Here is a 19,321-nt window from a genome sequence, read left to right as displayed (position 1 = left end):
CACATGCTCTCTCTCTATCTCTAAATAGATAAATAAAATCTTTAAAAAAAAAAAGCCATAGATACCAATGTTAGGGTGATCCTTTATAAATCCCAGAAAGATTAATCAGTAGCTCTTATGGAAACAGCCTTGGGAGCCTACCATTTGAGCCATTATGCATCTTCACTTGAAAAAAATGGAATATTGGGGTGCCTGGGTGGCTCAGTTGGTTAAGCATCTTTCTTTGGCTCAGGTCATGATCCTGGGGTCCTGGGATTGAGCCCCGAGATGGGCTCGCTGCTCAGCGGGGAGTCTTCTTCTCCCTCTGCCTCTCCCCCTGCTCCTTCTCTCTCTCTCTCTCTCTTTCAAATAAATAAGTAAAAAAAAAAAAAAATACAAAATAGAATCTTCTAAACCCTGAAAGCCCATAGTGGTCAGGTGTGCCTAGGAGCTAGGTGTCGAAAACTGCTGGTTTTTCAGATGTTTTGGTCAAGAAAACACACACACACATCCACATACAAAACACGATTTTCAAAAAACCTACCCTGGTTTCAAAATGTCCTTGTTTGGCTCTCTGTGATGTGCTATTTATTTATTTACTCTGAGAAGCAGCACAGGTCTGTAGAGGAAATGACTAAATGAGCCAAGGTCTAGGACGAGAGAAGATTCAGTCTTCAGACTTTGAACTACCACAGAAGCAGCTCTGTCACCAGCATGCCATGTGATCTGATTCAGCTGAGCTCTTGATGAGGCCTGCATTTGCCAACTCCTTCCATAGATAGCCATCTCTGCACCTGCAGAACCCACGGTCTCTACTGTTGACTTTACTCTGGAACACTTCCGCATGTGACTTTAACCAAGGTGCTTATTGTCAGCCCTTAAATTCAGGTGGTTCCTCAGAGGATGGGAAAACAGGTTTACCCTGTGCCTTTGAGAGCCTGGAAATGTGGCAAGGCTGTGGAATTGTGGGAACATCTGCTGAGCCCCCTGCCACCACTGGTCTGTTCTGAAATGGGGCAGTGACCACAGAAGATGCAGTGGAACTGGTGTTCTGCTGGTGCCCATAGACGGGTTCCTTGCTCTGCCACCAGGGAGCTCTGTGACTGTGAGTAAGCAGTGTAACCTCTCTGAGCCCTGGTGTTTCCATCTCCTAAAGGCAGGACTCAGATCTTTAGATGGCTTTGTGCTCAAATCAAACATTTTGTCTTTGTTCCTCTTTATCTCTCATTCAAGAGGCCAGAATCTGGCCCTTGTGGAGAGGACCCAAGCTGGGTAGGAGTGAACATGTACAAGTTGAAGGATCCTGGAGATAACTTGACTTTTTGCTTTGACCTTAAGAGTAAGTGCTTGGAAGCTTCTATCTGATAAACAACAGAACAAAACAAAATGAAAGCCTGAAGCAAACCTACCTTAAGGACCTTTAGTGAGCTCCTTTGCTTTACCTCAGGAACAAAAACAACCAATTGCAGTCTTGACTGGTCTAGAAGGAAAGGCAGAGCCTTAAACGCACAATTAAAATCTAAGCAGTCTGCAGTTGGTCACCGGTGTTGTTAATGGGGTGGCCTTTGGGGCCATATTCCTTTCTCTTTTTTGGGCTTTCGAGCCTGTTGCTATCCAGACTTTTGTCTTCCTTGTGAAGAAAGAAAATTAATAGACACAGAATCTGGCCCTGTTGTAGAAATTCTTTTTAGCTCTGAGCACTATTCAGACATTTATCCACTCAAGAGAGATGTCTGCTCTGGGCCCCGGCACTGCATTGGGCACTGGGGTTAGAATGGTGAACAAGACAAGAAGCATTCTGCTCTCATGGAATTTATATCTAACAAAGGGAGGTAGGAATTAACAAGCACATGAATAGATTTCTCATTGCAGAGAATCTGAAAGTGCTATGAGGGAGGGTGAAACAGGATGGGAGCCTGGAAATGCCTGGGGATGGAGAAGAGAAGCTGTTTCAGTTTGGGTGACCATAGGGCTCTGTCCAAGGGGATATCCAGTGAGCGGAGCCTGGAGTGGATGGAGGAGCCAGCCACGATTGCTTGTTCCTGCACTGGCCACTCATGTTATTTAATAGTAGTAACAAAATAAATGCAAATGTAAGATGGAGCAGCCCTTGAGAAATACAGTTCGGTGGTTTCTCAATAAGTTAAACATAGAATTATCCAATGCCCCAGCAGTTCCACTCCTAGATATATACCCTAAAGAATTGAAAACAAAAGCTTTATGAGTGTTCATTAACACTACTCAACAGTAACCAAAAGGTGGAAAGAATCTAAATATCAGGGTGCCTGTGTGGCTCATTCAGTGAAGCATCTGCCTTCAGCTCAGGTCATGATCCTGGGGTCTTGGGATTGATGGGCTCCCTGCTCAGCGGGGAGTCTGCTTCTCTTTCTCCCCCTCCCTGCTACTCATGTGCACATGTGCATACTACTGTCTCCAATACATAAATAAAATCTTAGGATAAAACCACCCAAATGTCTATCAGTAGATGAATGGATAAAGCAAATGTGGTAATAAACCAAACTGGAATAGTATTCAGTTAATCCTAAAAAGGATTATTAGATGGCACCACATGGATGAACCTTGGAAACACTTGAAAGAAGCCATACACAAAAGGCCACACATTGTCTGATTCAGCTTATGTGGTATGTCCAGAAGAGGTCAGTCCACAGTGGCAGATAGTAAATTAGTGCTTGACTAGGGGCTGAGGAGAGTGGAGGATGGGAGTGCCTGCTCATGGCTGTGGGGTTTCCTTTCAGGGGAATGAAAATATTCCAGAACTAGATAGTGGTAATGATTGCACACACTGTGAATGTACTTAATACCAATGAATTGAACACTTTAAAATGGTTAAAATATTATGAGCATTTTACCATAGATAAAAAAAAAATTAAACCCATATGTGATGTTTGACATCAGTCCAGACTGAGAGACATTTTTATACACTTGAAAAACATCCTGAAAACTAATTGTATACTGTCTAGCCCTTTACTTCAGGGAGGAAAAGTTTTATTTGGTGTTTATTTAAGCCCACACCCTCTGAAATGGGGCTTTCAGGGACTTATCAAAATAGAACTGAATATAAATACAGGTGTGCAAATATGTAGGTATCTCCAATGAATCCATTCTTTAAAGCTCTAAAGTATTTGCAAGTGAACAGGATGTGTTTCATACATGGACCTCCCACTGATGTATTCTCATCTCTGTTTCTGTATGTTCTGTAGAACATTCTTACCTGTGAACTTGTTGACCACTCCTGGGATCTTAGTGAAAAGAGAAGTCTCTAGGGATGAGTGGAGAGGGAGTGGTAGTCCTTATCAAGAGCACCAACCTTGGAATTAAAACAGGTGGAGATGGGGTGCCTGGTAGCTCAGTTGGTTGAGTGTCTGACTCTTGATCTCAACTCAGGTCCTGATCTCAGGGTCATGAGTTCAAGTGCTGCTTTGGGCTCCACGCTAGGCATGGAGCCTACTAAAAAAAAAAAAAAAAAAACAACACACACACACACACACACACACACACACACACAGGTAGAGAAAGTTTGGACAAGTCCCCAAAGATTATGTTGAAGACGTGACAATAGCTAGAAGTGGCACAGAGTCAGGGTGAGAATACCAGGCTGGCAACCAGAAGGCCAAGTTTTAGGGCTAACTAGTGCCCCTAGCTTGTCATTTCAATTCATCTATATCTATATCTATATCTATATCTATCTATATATCTGTATCTATTATCTGTAAAAATTAATACCTTCTTCAAGTCTGTTACATAAAGTAAATACACATGGGGGAAAATAAACCCCTTTGATCAGACTTTAAAATATTAGCCACAGCAGTAGTCCCATATGTTTTATTGGGTCTGGTATGTCATCCATCTGACGTTTCTCAAAATGGGGATACATTCTGAAGCCCAGAAAAATTACTGATGATGTCTAAAAAGTTCTTAAACCTTTGGTGAGAATGATTGCTGTATTCTTTTTTAAAAAGTTATTTCTCAGGGATCCCTGGGTGGCTCAGCGGTTTGGCTCCTGCCTTCGGTTCAGGACCTGATCCTGGAGTCCCAGGATCGAGTCCCACATTGGGCTCCCTGTGTGGCGCCTGCTTCTCCCTCTGCCTATGTCTCTGCCTCCTCTCTGTGTCTCTCATGAATAAATAAAATCTTTAAAAAAAAGTTATTTCTCAAGTAATATTTATTTAATGTCTTGAGTCAATATGACTCTATTCGTTCTTTGAGTGACATTGAAAAAAAATGCTTGCTAGGCCTATTTTGTTTCTTCTATCAATTGCTCTGATATACAGCTATTAGGAGGTGGATGTATTTCTAGTTATATCTTTGAAGAGGTGGATTTTGATATGTTTAGGCTTAGATATAAAGTACTCCATGAGACTAGGTTAGCAAATGTTGGGACGCCTGGGTGGCTCAGCGGTTGAGTGTCTGCCTTTAGCTTAGGGTGTGATCCTGGAGTCCTGGGATCGAGTCCCGCATCGGGCTCCCTGTAGAGAGCCTGCTTGTCCCTCTGCCTGTGTCTCTGGCCCCTCCCCCCCGCCCGTCTCTCATGAATAAATAAATAAATCTTAAAAAAAAAAAAAAGAAAATGTTGGGATTCATATAAGTTCTCTCTATCCAGCCACTTGTGTCAGCTTCCTACCCTACCCTTACTTCTGCCACAGACACTTTTCCTTCTATACTCAATGTTACAAATAAGCATTGCTATGTCTTGCTTAAGTAATGTTTGAATTCCCTTATAAACACGTGAGAGAAGAGACGCTCAGTCTGTTCTGTTTGAGGCCCATTGTCTGTTTTCATTTTGACCCAGTTTCTTTTGGGACTGGGAGTAGAGGGAAAATTTAGGCCTCACCGGAGATTATCAATGGATGCTTTCAGGCAGTTCTCTGAAACGTGTGCCTGAGTAGTAATTACTTGCCTAGGATCTCACATTCACCAGAAGGAGTTTATTGTTCTCAAACAGAAGGAAAAATAAATCTTTGTAGTTTATTGTGAAACTTTCAGCTTCCCCTAACTACAAGGACCCCAATGGTAGGTTTAGGGTTTCATCTGCAGGTGTGAAGGCTTATTCTCTTTATCCTCTCTTACATGGAGGCCCGTCTCTGATTGGGTGTAGGAGTGAGAGCCTCACCAGCCCAATAAAAGAGATGTTAGTGACTTTCAGTGGACACTAGTATTTGAAGATTGAAAAAAGTCACCACTAATGTCACCCTTTGCATCCTGCAAGAAAGGTATGAAAGTCATAAAGATGCCTGACCCACCAGAGCTTTTTCTGTATAGAGACATAATAGTCTATGATCTGAAGACATTCCTCAGAGGATTCTTATGCAGAGAACCTATTGTTAGGTGTGCATATGTGTGCTTGAAGTGGAGAGATAGGTACGAAAGAGAATGAGGGAAAGAGTCAGATTGTTAAAATGGGCTCAGCACAGGATCCTCCTACTAGTGTCACTGGGCTCTGAGCATTGGTGGCAGTCACAGTCTTGAATAGCTGGCCTGGCATGAGCACTGATAAGTCAGAATGCCAGCAACATTGCTGGAGCAGGGTCCTGGACAAGCCATTTGTGCCAGGCTTTCATTCCTTAGCAGTTGTCCTGTGGGGAAAGTGGTAGGTTGGATTCCACAGAGGAGCCCAGGTGGCCAGGCTAGTAGAAGGAGAACTTAGGTATCAGGACAGTGGTTATATACCAACCAGTGTGGTGGCATGTGAGTATTTCAACAACCAGTACATGAGCTGCTCTGGGAATTTCTCTGTATCCCAGACTTCTGAAGCAGTCCTATCAAGATGGAGCCTATCTGGCAGCTAGGGCAGCTGTTGATGGTGGTGGTGGTGGTTGTTAGATGTTTGTTTCTTGACTGGCATGCTTGTGTGAGAATTTGCTCAGACATCCTTGGTGTTTATCTGAACTAGTTAGTATCCTGCCATTTGTCCTCAGTAATAATCTCTGTGCCTGTGACATTTAGTACAGATAGAAGCCTACTGACTACACCAGGAACCCAATACTATTTGTGGCATAGCCTGCTCTGAACTCTATCTTATTACCTGTTGATGACTATTCCAAAGAATGCAGGAAAGTCACTGGTGCTCCAAAGTTGTTTTTTTTTTTTTTAGGAAGCCTATGCTTCTATTTCCAGAAAAATGTGAAAATGTTGGAAGTAACAAAAAAGTTGTTGGTGAGTACGTGTCTGAATAGGGGTACAGGCCAGGTCTCGCTGTGTGATGGGTGGCTGGAGGGATGGCTTTGGGAAGGGGTGAAATTATTGAGAAAGTTCGCAGCTAGGACATCTGATCACCATCTTTAGGTGAGGACTTCAGTGCTGGAAGAGATGCTGCCACCTTTTGATCCTCATCGTAAAAGAAGCTTTCATGTACTCCGTGAAGAGATGCTTCTCCTTCTATTAGGTCATTGCCTTCAGAGTGATTTAATAGAATTTAAAAATAAGCACACAGTTGAATAACATAATGTGGTTAAGCAAGCTGCTTCTGACGGTGCAGACCTTTCTTCTATTTGTGAGAGTGGCTTACATTATATTATGCACATACTGAGCCATGGCGTGACTACATGATAGCCCCATATAATATCAGCATTTAGGGTGGACTGTTTAAGTGGATCCACGGGGAAATATGTTTTCAGCAGGATCCCTCACAGTGCATGAGCCATCTCACAGCTGGATTTGTACCTTTACATCTTCTTCTAAATACATTTTTCTTCTCTTGATCCTCATGAATGTCATTCTGAATTTAAAAACTGTGTTTGCTTTCTGTGGTTTAGCTTAAATGTTGCATTCTGCTTTAACTCTGACATGCCCTTCACAATAGAATTTGCTAGAGGGTCAGAGGAGGATTTGATGCTCAAATGTTACTGCTAACCCCTCGTTTTTAGGGTTTGGCTGAATTCAATGTGAACACACAGAACTGAGGCAAATGGGACAAAGCATCTGCTTTATTTAGGTTTCTGTGGTCACAGGTGATATTGGAGAGCACAATGGGGTCCCTTCCCTCACTGCCTAAATCTTGAGTCTTACCCAGGCTTCCCTCCTGGAGACTGCTGGAAAAGTTGGAAGTAGAAAACAGACACCCTTCCTGGGTCTGCCAGATGGCAGCTCTGGTTGTGGAGGGGATGGCTGACCCTCTGGTTAACCAGCTTCTTTGGGTGTCAGATGAGCTTCAGCATCGGTCCCTCTTCTTCCCCAAGGAAAGGACCAGAATCCTTCTGTGGAAAAGCTCTCCTAAGGAGGGCCTTGGGAATCCCTTCGTGAGTGTATGAGGATGGGAAAGTAGAGTTCTGCTTGCAGCCCTCCTGTCCCAGCAGAGTTCATCTCAAAGAAGTTCACTGGCCTTGTCTAAACTACTTGGAGGTACCTTGCCACGTAATAGCAAGAGTATACAGAGAGGACCAGGATGTGGCTGTGGGGTCAGAGTGCCAGGTTCAGGCTGTCCACAATGCCTTCCCTGGCTGAGCTGGGGGACCCCTCTCCTGTGCTCTCAGGAGGTCACACTGAACCCACTCTTCTTCCACGCTGACAACATCAGATTAAAGTTCTTCCTCCCCCTAGGATGTGAGCTCCTTGAAGTCATGGATCGTGTATTAGTCGTTTTTACATCTCTTTCTCCTGGCATAGTGCCTGGAGTAGATAGTAGGACCTCAGGAAATATTTGTGAAACTGAAATGAAAGGCAAATGAAGCCCGCTGCTAGAGGTCTTTATGTGGGAGGTTTAAGGGTGTGGAGTTGAGTCTGTTTGTAGTTGAGAGCAAAGCAGGTTTTAGTGAAATGACAACCAGAACTGGAATTATTAGACTAAAAAAAATACTATTTTAGAAAAGCATAGACTATTGAGATTTAAAAGGACCTTAAAGGATTACCCAGTCTACCTACCCATTCTAAAGCTGACGCTTCTCTGTAGCTTGCCTAGCAGTGGTTACTGGGCCTTTGAACACCTGCCCAGGCAACCTATTTTATTTTCACAATAAAAATATCCTCTATAGCTTAATCCTTAATTTTTCCCCTTGGAGAACCTAGACAGAGTATTGCTTCTTTTCTACATGAAAACCTTTCATTAAAAAAAAAAAAAAAAAAGAAAACCTTTCATTAATTTCAAGACAAATAGCCATGTCTCCCCACCCATGCTTGCCACGGGAACATACCTAGTTCATTCAAACATCCTGCATAAGTACAATTTAGAGTTCCTGCACAATCCTGGTAGCTGTGCTCTAAATATGTTCCAGTAAATGCAAAGTCCTCAAAAAATACATCACTAGAATTGAAAGGGATATTCCAGGTATGATCTAGCATAGAAAGGGTTTGTTACCTGATTCTAGAAACCATATGCACATTAAATGCAACTTACCTTATTAGCTCTATTGACGACCTTGACCCATCCTGAATTAAATTTGGCTGTATTTTGATGAAAATAGTACTTTTGTATGCTGTGGCTTAAGCCAGGCAGCCCTCTACTGATGTAGTTGCTTATTTGGACCCAAGTAGAGAACATTACATCTGGCTAGACCTAACCCATCTCTTATGTCTGTGAAACCTCTCTGGCTCCATACCATGCCATTCTGTGTATTTGCTACATTTTTCACCACTGTGACATCTAAAGACTAAATAAGCATATGCCTTACTGTTACTCTCTTTACTCAAGTTCATAGAAAAATGTTAGGCTGGACAGGGCAAGGACAGAGTCCTGTGGCATGCTGCTAGAAAACTCTTTTGAGGTGGATGTCACCTTTGAGAATGGCTTATGACAAGTTTTACCTCCTTACCCCATAATTTATAAGACTATCATAGAAGACCTTGTAAAATGCATTGTTGAAGTCTATATTTTGGTATAATCAAAGGGAAAAATGAGTTTAGGCAGATATGGCCAATTCTGAGTGCAATTTTGCTACCTCTTGGTGATTACAGTTTGTTTTTCTGGCTACCCATGAAAAATCCTTTTGATAAACCATTTCTGATTTTCCCCAAGATCTCCCAAGGTGACCTCTATATAATTTTTGAATCTACCTCCTTCTTCATTTTGAAAACATGAATGACATTTGCCAGTCCCCCAGCCTTTGGCACATCTTCCATTTTCCATGATTACTCAAAAATCTCTGACGGCACAAGAGCACTAACGGTCTCTACTACTGGGACTTGAATATCTAGGCTGTGATTCTGAGTCTATGTTTAATTATACCTTAAGCCTGCTGTCTCATTTTTTTCCCAGGCCTTGGCTGTTGAGACCAGAACTTACTACCTTTTCCAAGTTGTTACATTGCATGTGCGGAAGAAAAAAACCCTCAATTTTATAGCTAAAAAAAAAAAAAAGAACAACAACAACAACAACAAAAAAACAAAAAAACAGAATACTTCCATCTTCATGCATCTTGCTAGTTATATTAAATATATAAAGTCCAGTGTGTCATTGGGTTCTTTCATTTGCAAGCATGTGTCTTCAAGTAATAGAGCTTCTTATAAGGATGCGGGGGACAAGACTAGCAAAAATTATTCCTTAGAAATGTGAAATAATCTAGAAATGGCCAGGACTTGGAATTGGAAAATCTATGGCAACTCTGGGCACTGGGCAGTCCAGCAACCATGGTAGCAGCTCTATGCCAGAATAGACCCAGCTCCTTTTCTTTTCCTTTTTTCTCCCCTGCCCCTGGAGCCCAGTTCACAATTAATTAATTAATTAATTAATTCTACTCAGGTCTTTTTTGCCTTTTCTTTTACTGTTGTGATACCAAACAAGGTAGTCACTCTTCCTTGACTTCAGAATTCACATTTCCTAGTCTTTCTGACTCAGTTAAAACTCTGCCTCACTTATGGCACTTTGTGGCCTGTTTTTTTTTTGTGTGTGTGTGTGTGTGTTTTTAAGATTTTATTTATTTATTTGAGAGAGAGAGTATGAGCAGCAGGGAGGGGCAGAAAGGAAGGGAGAAGCAGACTTCCCAATGAGTGGGAAACCTGACATGGGCCTGAATCCCAGGACCCCATGACCCAGAGGTCATGACCTGAACCCAAGTCAGATGCTTAACTGACTGATCCACCCAGGCACCCCTCTGATCTATTTCTGACCTATTCTCTTGTCTAGGGGGCACTTTTAAGATGGTGTCTGCAATAATTTAGAGATAGTTAAATAATTAAATAATTAAGTCATCTGTATTTGTCCTAGTAGAACTGAACATTTCTCAGGGCTTTGCTTTTCTTCAAACAGATATGAGAAAACTTGCTAACATCTAACTTTTTGACAATATTGTGAGCAATCACAACATAAGCCACAGTCTCGGCAGCCTGGGTGGCTCAGCGGTTTAGCGCTGCCTTCAGCCCAGGGCGTGATTCTGGAGACCTGGGATCGAGTCCCACATCAGGCTCCCTGCATGGAGCCTGCTTCTCCCTCTGCCTGTGTCTCTGCCTCTCTCTCTCTCTCTCTCTCTGTCTCTCATGAATAAATAAATAAAATCTTTGAAAAAAAAAAGCCACAGTCTCTTTCTGAGGATAACTTCACCCCATCTGGACCACCATGTTTCCCTCCACTTGACCCAGGCTCAGAATAGCTGACTGGATGACACTCATGTTGGGCTGGCCAGCAGAAAGCTCTTCCCACACAAGGATGAGATGGACCAATCAGAGTCTTTCTCTCTGAAGCATCTTAATTGAAAACAAGACTAAGGCCAGGCAAACAGGAGCAGAAGATAAAAACCCAGGGAGAAGCTATGAGAGACCAAGGAAAGACTAGGTGGTGTTTTCCTAAGGGAAAGGTTTATTTCATTCTCCCACAGTCTTTGGATAGATCTATAGAATCCTATGCATAAACACTGTATGCCCAGCTCATAGAACTTGGTACAAGGGGATGCAAAGTGGGACGTTTTGCAGGAGAGTGGGGAGCTACACACTGTTTCAAAGACTCTTACTCTTTCTTCCCCTGTAGCTCCCTTTGCCTCTTGCGTAGAACCATCCCTCCCATCCTTGCTGCTGGGCGTGCCCTGGAGGTCTCCCAGCTTCTGTGGGATTCGAAAGGGTATTGCTTTCAACCATCCCTGGCTTGCCGCCCCTCAGTGTTGGGGACACCAGGTGGCAGTGGGTGCTGGCCGGGCCTCCAGGAGCTCGATTCTGCCACTCCCACCGCTGCTTCACCTGGGAGCCCCGTCAGAGAATACAAGAGCTGGATTTTACTCAGTGATTATTACAACTGAGGAGAAGATGCCAGTGTAGAAGTAGGCTCAATTCCAAATATAAGAACATGGGAATTCAGGGCCATGGAACAGGATCCAGGGGCCAGTAGATGGAAGATTGTCAGAGGAGGCACTGAGGATGGAGGGATTCTTGCTGTGGTGGGTGAGACAAGCCAAGGGGAGAGCCAGCAGGAGGCCTCATTGGGAAGAGGGCTGGGAGGAGCCCACGTGAATTTTGGTCAAGGAGAAGGTCTCTTTCTGCCGCTGACCCACTAGTTTTATATTGTGTTTCTGGAACCACAGGTGAATTGGAGCTGCATCTTGTTCACGTCTTAAATGAGGTACTCGTCTCCCTTCTGTGTTAGTTGGTTACATTCTCCTGAGGAGGTGCTGTGTGGGTTCCCAGTGGCTCAAACATGGAGGGAAGACATCTTTCCCATTATTCGTTTGGGCTCCACGCACAAATCTACGGTGGCCAGGGCTTGCGGGGTGAGAAATGTTTTCCTGGGAGCAGTCTGAGTAACACAGGAAATACAGTGCTCAAGACCACACCTTCCCAGCCCTCCAGCGACCAAGGCATTGCTCGAGACCCACCTGTGGGCTTGGGAGTCTCCTTCCTTAGGATCTTCTGTGGTGCCCACCCCCACCCAACCAACCCTTCCTGCAGACTGACCGTGTGCAGCCTCAGCCTCCCACTGGCCTCAGACCAGCCACACCTGGACACCACCCGGGAGTCCACCCAAGGCACAAGCCAGGCCTGTTCCCCACCCTCCTCACCCTCCTCATACTTGGAAAAGAAGACACAAAAAACTCAGTGTACCTCACCCTGACCTTTGGCTCAAAACGAAGAAAGCTGCCTTTCTTTTCTCAACTGTCTACAGTTCATACTTTAAAAGAAATTAATTCTGACCGAATCACCCCAGGCCCCTTTCCAAAGAAGTGATGTTTTACTGAAAGTGATTGGAAAGAAAGGCACAAATGGGTGTTTATAAGAATTAAGATGCAGGAATTAACCTGGGCCCTGGGGTAGGATGGGATGGGATGGGATGGGGTGGGGTGGGTGGGAGCTGGGGGCCTGAGAGTATGGAGGACCGAAGCTGAGAGCATTGTGGCCCCGAAACTGGGAAAGAAAAGCCATTTTGGATACTTAATAGAAGAATGGCCATTTCTTTTGATATTTCCAAAATTGCCACTCTTGAGGTTTTCACTGCTTTCTCATATACCACTTTTCAAGAAAGTACTAATGATTCGGCATCCTGGCACATAGCTGCATCCTCCTTATAAATGTGTACTTTCAAATCTCTACTGAAAGTCAAGAGAATTTCTTTTAGAAAAGCATTTTTTCAGGAACACTGTATTAATTCAAGAAAATTCTCGCAGCTTTTATTGTTGCTAAAATCATATATTGTTTTTCACAGAATACCACCATTTGTTTGTATTTTCCCTACAGTTTTTGTTTTTAGTAGTTTTGTTCTGTTCTAGTGGCAGCTGAAGTGATTTTGAGTGTTTGCAGCATGATGTTAATTAACCAAATGTTTCAACCTGGAACTTTAAACACCTGGGCCGACATAAATTGCTCTGAATCAGTGTGGAAATCTTGGAACAGTGGATGTTGAAGATTTGGGGCTAAAACAGGGAGTAGATGGTGAGAGGTTTTATGCTCTACTCATTTTTTTTTTTTTTTTTTTAGACAAAATAAAAACAGACAAGTAAGTGGCAGGCTCCTTAGCCGAGTTGATTGCTCACAGCAGACATGTCCTGGACTCTCATAGCATCTGTTTGCATGTAGAAAGCTGGGGTTTGGTCCACGTCTGTCCCTGTTTCCATTTCACGTCTCTATTCTACCTACCTACCTTTGGGCTTGATAAATTTTGGATATCCAATATCTTGGATAGTTGCAAATAAAGAGTCATGGTTGTGGGAATTGCTAGGATGTCAGGTGAGATTTTGGCATCCAGATCCATCTATTTGTCCTTTCTTCCTTCTAGGGATCCTGACTGACAGCATATACAAAAAGCACCATATTCAAACAGAAAAATGAAGGACTATTTTATTAACAGTCGAATAGACACCTGATAACCTCACACAAGCACCCACACAAGAAAGGGGGCATTGGTAAGGCCAAAGGGAGTCAAAATGGGTGTGTTGTGGGACAGACCCATCCTCTCTTCTGCCCAGCCTAAGGTGAAAAAGCTAAAATGGATTGAGAAGAACAGTTCTCAACAGAGAACAGTTCTACTCCAGAACTTGGGCTGTCTTGTGCAGTGTAGGATGTTGGCAGTCTTCGTGGCCTCTCCTCACTGGACATCAGTAGTGAAATTCATCTACTGTTCTTTTGATGACCAGAAGTGTCCCAGGCATTGCCAGACCTCTCCTGGGGGTAAAACTGTCCCCAGTTGACAATTACTGCCTGTGGGGAGCAGATCCTAACTGGCCTGCGTTTCCTAGCGATAACCAGGTTATGAAGCACAACTGAGTCACGGACCCATGAGGAGAGGATCCAGAAGAAGTCTTTCTAAATTGGGAGCAGAATGTGATTGAAGCTCTTTCAGGCATTGGTTCCCAAATGTTACATATTATGAACATCTGGGAGCTTTAAAAATCCTGATACCCTGGCCATGCCCCAATGTCAAATTAATCTTGCAGGAGTGGGGGGCATGTAGAAGCACCATCAGGATCTTTTAAAGCTTCCCAGGGATCCCAATGTGCAACCAGATTCGAGAATCAGTGCTTTAAAGTGCAGTCACTGGGACTGGATATTTGCATGTCTAAGAAGTTCCCAAATGATGATGATGCCCCTGGACCACAAAGCACCTTTGAGAGCCCTTGCTAAGGACCCTCACGTCACCCGTCCTTACCTGAGGAGCAGTGGCTCCACTGTCCCCAGTCAACAGCACTACCCAATGACAGACCCAGAGGTACTCACCCAGCATCCTTGTTTCCTCACCTGTTTGTCTTCCCATGGTGTTTTTCCATCATTCGTGACCCTGGCCCACTTCGCGAATGCTCATAATTTCCATCCAGAAATTTCACATGCTTTCCCAATCCTCATCCATTGATTCTGTCTTTCTCCATTTATAAAGCATCACAGATTTTAGGGAAATATCTTTTATTTGGTTTTATTGTTTTTAGATTTCCCCGCTTTGGTGATATGCCATCAGTGGGGATTTATTTTCACTGCAAATGTATCACATTCTAATATTTCATTATATAGATTTGGGGGGGTTAACTTAGAAACCCAACAACCATTTTCAAAGAGTGAATTTTTTAATTTTATGATTTGAACATGTCATTTAAAACATGATTATATTGCTCTAGAAGTTTCATTCTTTGAAGACCAAGGCCAACTCACATGTCCCTATTTATATCTCCCACTTAAAGTGATTATGCATCTGGAAATAAAGAAACTATTAGTGGATACATATTTGGTCAGTTAAGTTCCAGGGTTGTGCAGAGGGCTTTTCTGCAGGTGATCAGAGGGTGTCACTTGATTTAGCAGGAGGTCTCTGTTATCTGCTGCTTGGAATCCTAGAAGCAGGGCTGCCTGCCCTTGTCTTGCCTCTTGACACACAGATCTTCCCAAACAGTTCAGAGATGGACTGTCCTTATGTTTGCTCTCTGCCCACTGGCTTTGCAGAGTCAGCTTCTCACAGACATTTCTATGACCCTGGCAGAAGCTGTTTGGACAGATTTTGGAAGAAAACAAATATGTCTTTGGTGATCTAGTGGGAATGAGCCACTTAGAAGCCAAAAGTGGGCTTTAGTCCAAGCTCTGGCACTACCTGGTGGTGTGACCTTAGACAAGTCGCTTCACTTGTTCTGCCTTCACCATTCTGGTCTGGAAAGTTGAGGGCGTTAAACCTGGCAATCAGAAGCCTCCCTCTGGTGTTGCTATCCTGTGGTTGTGAGAAGTGCTGTATTCTGTAGGCAACAGACCTGTGGCAGACCGACTGCTCGAGGGAGAGAAGCATGGACTTCTTTCTGTAGTTAGTAAGTCAGGGTAATGCATTGCTTGGAGGAGGGAAAAACAGGAGTTTGGGTACCTCTCTGTTTGCCTTTCAGTGGTGAAATAATACTGTGGTGGCCAGCTAGGAAAAACTCCTTTATCTTTCAGTCAAGCCCTTGAATGCTACTCCTCAGAGCCAGTTTTTATAGATACAGAAATACCTTTCTGGGTGAGGATGCTGGACTGTCTACAGCAATAACAAGGTGGCCTGTCAAAGCCCATAGTAAGCAGGTGATGTGTAGTAAAAGCACCCTGGTTGTGAAAAGGTCCTTTAAGATGATCTTTCCTAAAATCTCCCCAAAAAGGCAGGATGAGAGTAAGGTCTGGTGCCCAGCCCAAGTTACCCTGCTTTTCCTTTTTCTGTCTTCCCCAAATTTGTAAGAGAGAAATGGCTCCCAGTGTTGTGGTGGGCTCTCTGGCCTTACCCAGCGGCTCCCAGCAAGAGAAGATGGGGGCTCATCAGGCAGCTCCTCAGCTGAGTGCATGGGGTGCGTGGGGCTGCCCTGGAGAGCACAGGGCAGGAAGAGCAGGTGAGCAGAGTGAGGAGGGAGCCCAGGGTATTGTCTTCCTGATGTTTCTACTCATGGGGACACCTGTCTGCATCACGTTTAATGCATGCAAAGGCCGGGCCCACACCTTTAAGAAATAAGGATTAAGGAAGCTGTGCAAATGTAGACTTTGAAGAAAAAGAATGAACAAAAGAGTGCCAGGTTGTTGAATACATGTGGCTAAAGTCTGTCACAAGCCAAAGGGCTGGTTATCTTTGTAACATGCACATAGCAGTGGTTTACACAGTGGATTCCCATGCTCATTCCTAAGATAAAAACATTAGAGCAGCATGCCCAGGAAATTCTTTTTCCTTTTAATCAGGATAAAGTAGCCTATTGAGACCTGAACAAGTGTATTGGATTTCACCTTTCATCTCCCACACATCAGTCTCTTTTACAAGAGGTCATTCTCTGAAAGGTACAAGTCAGGAGTGCCTTGGCATGGAGTTCCAAAATGGCCTTTATCATCTTGATGACAATTTTTCCAATTTAGTTAACAGTTTATTTGGTTGTAAAACTACAGTGACTCATGTAATTAGAGGTTTCCTTCTGTGTCAACAAAAGAGGATTTTTGGATCTTGGTAACAAGTTGGACAACTTTTCTGCCACACTTCAAAAGAAGTAGTCAATCATGGGATAATATTTTTAGGATGTCAAAACTGGAATATGGCTGGCTGCTAATCAACCTTCAAATAAAATCCCTTGATTAATTGCAAAATGAATTATCCAAGAGTGACAAAATTTACTCGGGCCCCATTGAAGTTTTCCCAGGTCTCCTCCTCTAAGCCAGGTGAACAGGAAGAGGGAAAACATGTTCTCCTTCATTAATGTTCCACTTAAAACAAACGCACAAACAAAAACAAAAAGCTACAGAGCTCACCACGATTGGCGGGAAATCTTGTAAAAAGTTTGATCCAGTGAAGTGATTTTTTTTATCTTGCTCTTCCTGGATTTTGTGTCTTCATTGAATGTGGGCAGCTGAAAGGTGCATATAAAATATTCCCGAGCACCAAAGTGAAATTTCTCCACAACTGTCATAGTAATAGTTCATTAAATAAATGGTTTGTTTGTTTAACTACTTGAATATCTCATGAGCATAAATGAATCACAGCAACTCTTGGAAAGGTACTGAAAATTAATCAAGTGGCCACAAGGCAGGATGAAAGTCTAAAATGTGAAATTGAAGAGAATTCCCGCTATGATTTCCTTGTCAAGGTTGTCGTCTGTTTTCCTGTTTCTGAGAAGTTTATTGTTTATCTCCTATTGCTTGGGTCCTAGGTTAAGGTAATGCCTGGCCTGGACAGTTCTGCCAGGATCCACTATGATTCTGTGTGTGTGAATGGAAGGGTAGGGGGCGGTTGCCTGTAGCAGAGTACCTGGCTTGTGAGATATTCCCATCTGGCATATTTATGAAACATGTGTAAAATGCTAGATGCCAGCTACTTTTTTAGATAAAAAATTAACTCGATCCTCATGGTAATCCCATCAGATAGGCAGGTCCTTTTATCCCATTTTGCAAACAAAAAAATTGAGCCTTGGAGAGGTTAGTAAATTGTCCAAGGTCACAACACTAGGAGGTGACAGACTGGAATTTAAACCCCAGGCTATTCAGTTCAAGGTGTCAGTCATTTCTCAAAACCTGAATTTTTATTTATACACCTGTTTGCTTGTATTTCATCTTGGTCCACGGAGGTTGAGGTAAATTAAAGGAAACATAGAATGATAAACTGAAAGTAGAGAATAAAGATGAGAGGAGATAGAAATTAGCATAGGGCAAGGCCTGAAGATAAAGAGATTTGACTTCTAGCTTCTCAGCCAGAAACAAACAAAAACAAAATGCAAAATGCAGTTAATTCTGGAATTCTTGTTGATGAGGAGAAAAAAGCCTTTAAAGGAAAATTCTCACTTGAGATTCTTTTCAGATGGTAATTCCCCATGAAAAGGGTGGTAACCATTGTGGTCATAAAGGTGACCTTGAATCTTTCTGTCTAGCAGGTGAGTCAAGCAAATCAAAACCTACAAATAAAGTAAAAGAAGTTCAGAAGTTCAGTGGCAGGGCACGGAGGAAGACTCACAGAGGGGTGTGGGAAGACAACAGGAAACTCCACCTGAGTGAGCCTGGAAGGGTTTGATTTCAATTGGAGAAGACTGAAGAGATGGGCATGCCAGCCTCCAGGAGGGTCAGGAGCTGTGGTCAAGGTTGGAGGGCTTGTGTCTGGGATGCCATGGGGAGATAGTCATCTGGGTCAAGTAGGAGACTCATGTAGAAGGCAAGACAGGAAGGGAGGTCAGGAGGAGGCTGTGCCTTTTGGGAAGTTGCCTGATTTCTGAGAAAGGACTGTGTCCTGACTTTGCTTGAGGAGACTCATTCTGTTACCTGGCTGACCGCTGTGTGACAAGTGAGGGGCTAGTGGAGGGACATCAGTTAGGGCATGACTGCAACAACAGAGAAGTGGCCAGCCCCCTGCTAGGCCAGTGGCAGAGGAAAAAGAAAGTAGAAAGTGGGGAGTCTGTGGGAGATAAACGTAACAGGATTTGGCCAGATGTAGAGGTTTAACTAGCAGACAGATAGGAAGTAGAACAAGAGGAAATTAGAAGGTGAATTTGAGATAGGCTGAGGTTATCCAGTTCATGGGGATCTGATTGGACTTTCTAGAGTCTTTTCTGGTTTTGCTGCTGTCTAGAACTGGTCAAGAACGTCGACTTCTGTTGACTAGATTCATGTTGAACCATGGCTCACTAGCTATATGTGATCATTCACAGGCAGTCCAATCCTTCATATTTCCATCTGCAAAATGGGGATCACATTAACCATGAACAATTGCGCTAAGGAGAACATGCACATTTGGATAGTGCTTTGCATACTGTAAAGCCCTAATAAACAGTCTCACTGAGATTATTTCTACTCCTGGTACTCTCGGGCTGGTCTTGTTCCTTCTTTGCTTTGTGCTTCTGCTTTATTGTCTCATCTACAGTTCTGTCAGAGACGTACACTTGCCAAACCACATCCAGAGCCTCAGTACCCACGGTGCCCAGGTTCCCCCAGCAGCCTTTGTACACACAGCCCCACGGTGAAGTCAGGCACCATCTTGCTGCTGCTGAATTATCTGAAGGAATGAAGGTCCCCCACTGCACCCCCAACATTTGTGTTTTGGCCCCAGTCACCAAGAGGTGAATAGGGACACTCTGAGGAACCAAGTAACATTCACGTTCTGAAGACAGGAGTCAGAACTTGGCACTGCTCAACCAAGAAGCACTCTGGCTAAAGTTTTCCTGAGGACAGAAGGGCAGACACTATTGAACGAAGGGAGTGCCAGCAATGGCAGTGCCGCTAGGCTCCCCAGATGAGTACTTGAACACTTGTGAATGTGACAGTCTGCAAAAGCAGCAGCCAGAGTGACAAGTAGTTGAAATTGTGATGTGGCCTTCTGTGAATCCCTGAGGGCAACTAACAGTAGGAAAGGGTCTCTGAAGGGTCAGTGGATTGTTATAATATTCCTAATTACCAGGTATCATGGGCTTAGCTTCTTATTGGGAAATTCTCTCCCTAATTAACATATCCCTGCTCTGAACATGCTCACAGGTCTCTGCTAATTCAAGAAACAGTGGAAAAACACACCGAGAGCTCAACT

General features: G+C 43.5%; 1 protein-coding gene across 38 annotated transcripts in view; it reads left to right on the top strand.

Moving 5' to 3' along the window:
• Positions 1–19,321, top strand: part of GLIS3 (GLIS family zinc finger 3) — a 548,443-nt gene that overhangs the window by 317,102 nt on the left and 212,020 nt on the right. Inside the window, exons 9-10 of one of the 38 annotated variants that reach the window (XM_077909035.1) lie at positions 6,092–6,153; positions 9,188–9,345. The exons of 36 other annotated variants lie outside the window; for them this stretch is intronic. In XM_077909035.1, the coding sequence (XP_077765161.1) occupies positions 6,092–6,124 (33 nt within the window). In that variant the 3' untranslated portion in view covers positions 6,125–6,153; positions 9,188–9,345. Of the gene's footprint in view, positions 1–6,091; positions 6,154–9,187; positions 10,380–19,321 lie in introns of those variants that run through there. One more of the 38 variants, XM_077908984.1, reaches the window with a different exon arrangement.

Source organism: Canis aureus, chromosome 1 (assembly GCF_053574225.1).
Source record: "Canis aureus isolate CA01 chromosome 1, VMU_Caureus_v.1.0, whole genome shotgun sequence".
Classification (NCBI taxonomy): domain Eukaryota; kingdom Metazoa; phylum Chordata; class Mammalia; order Carnivora; family Canidae; genus Canis; species Canis aureus.
This window is presented reverse-complemented; position numbering and strand designations above follow the sequence as displayed.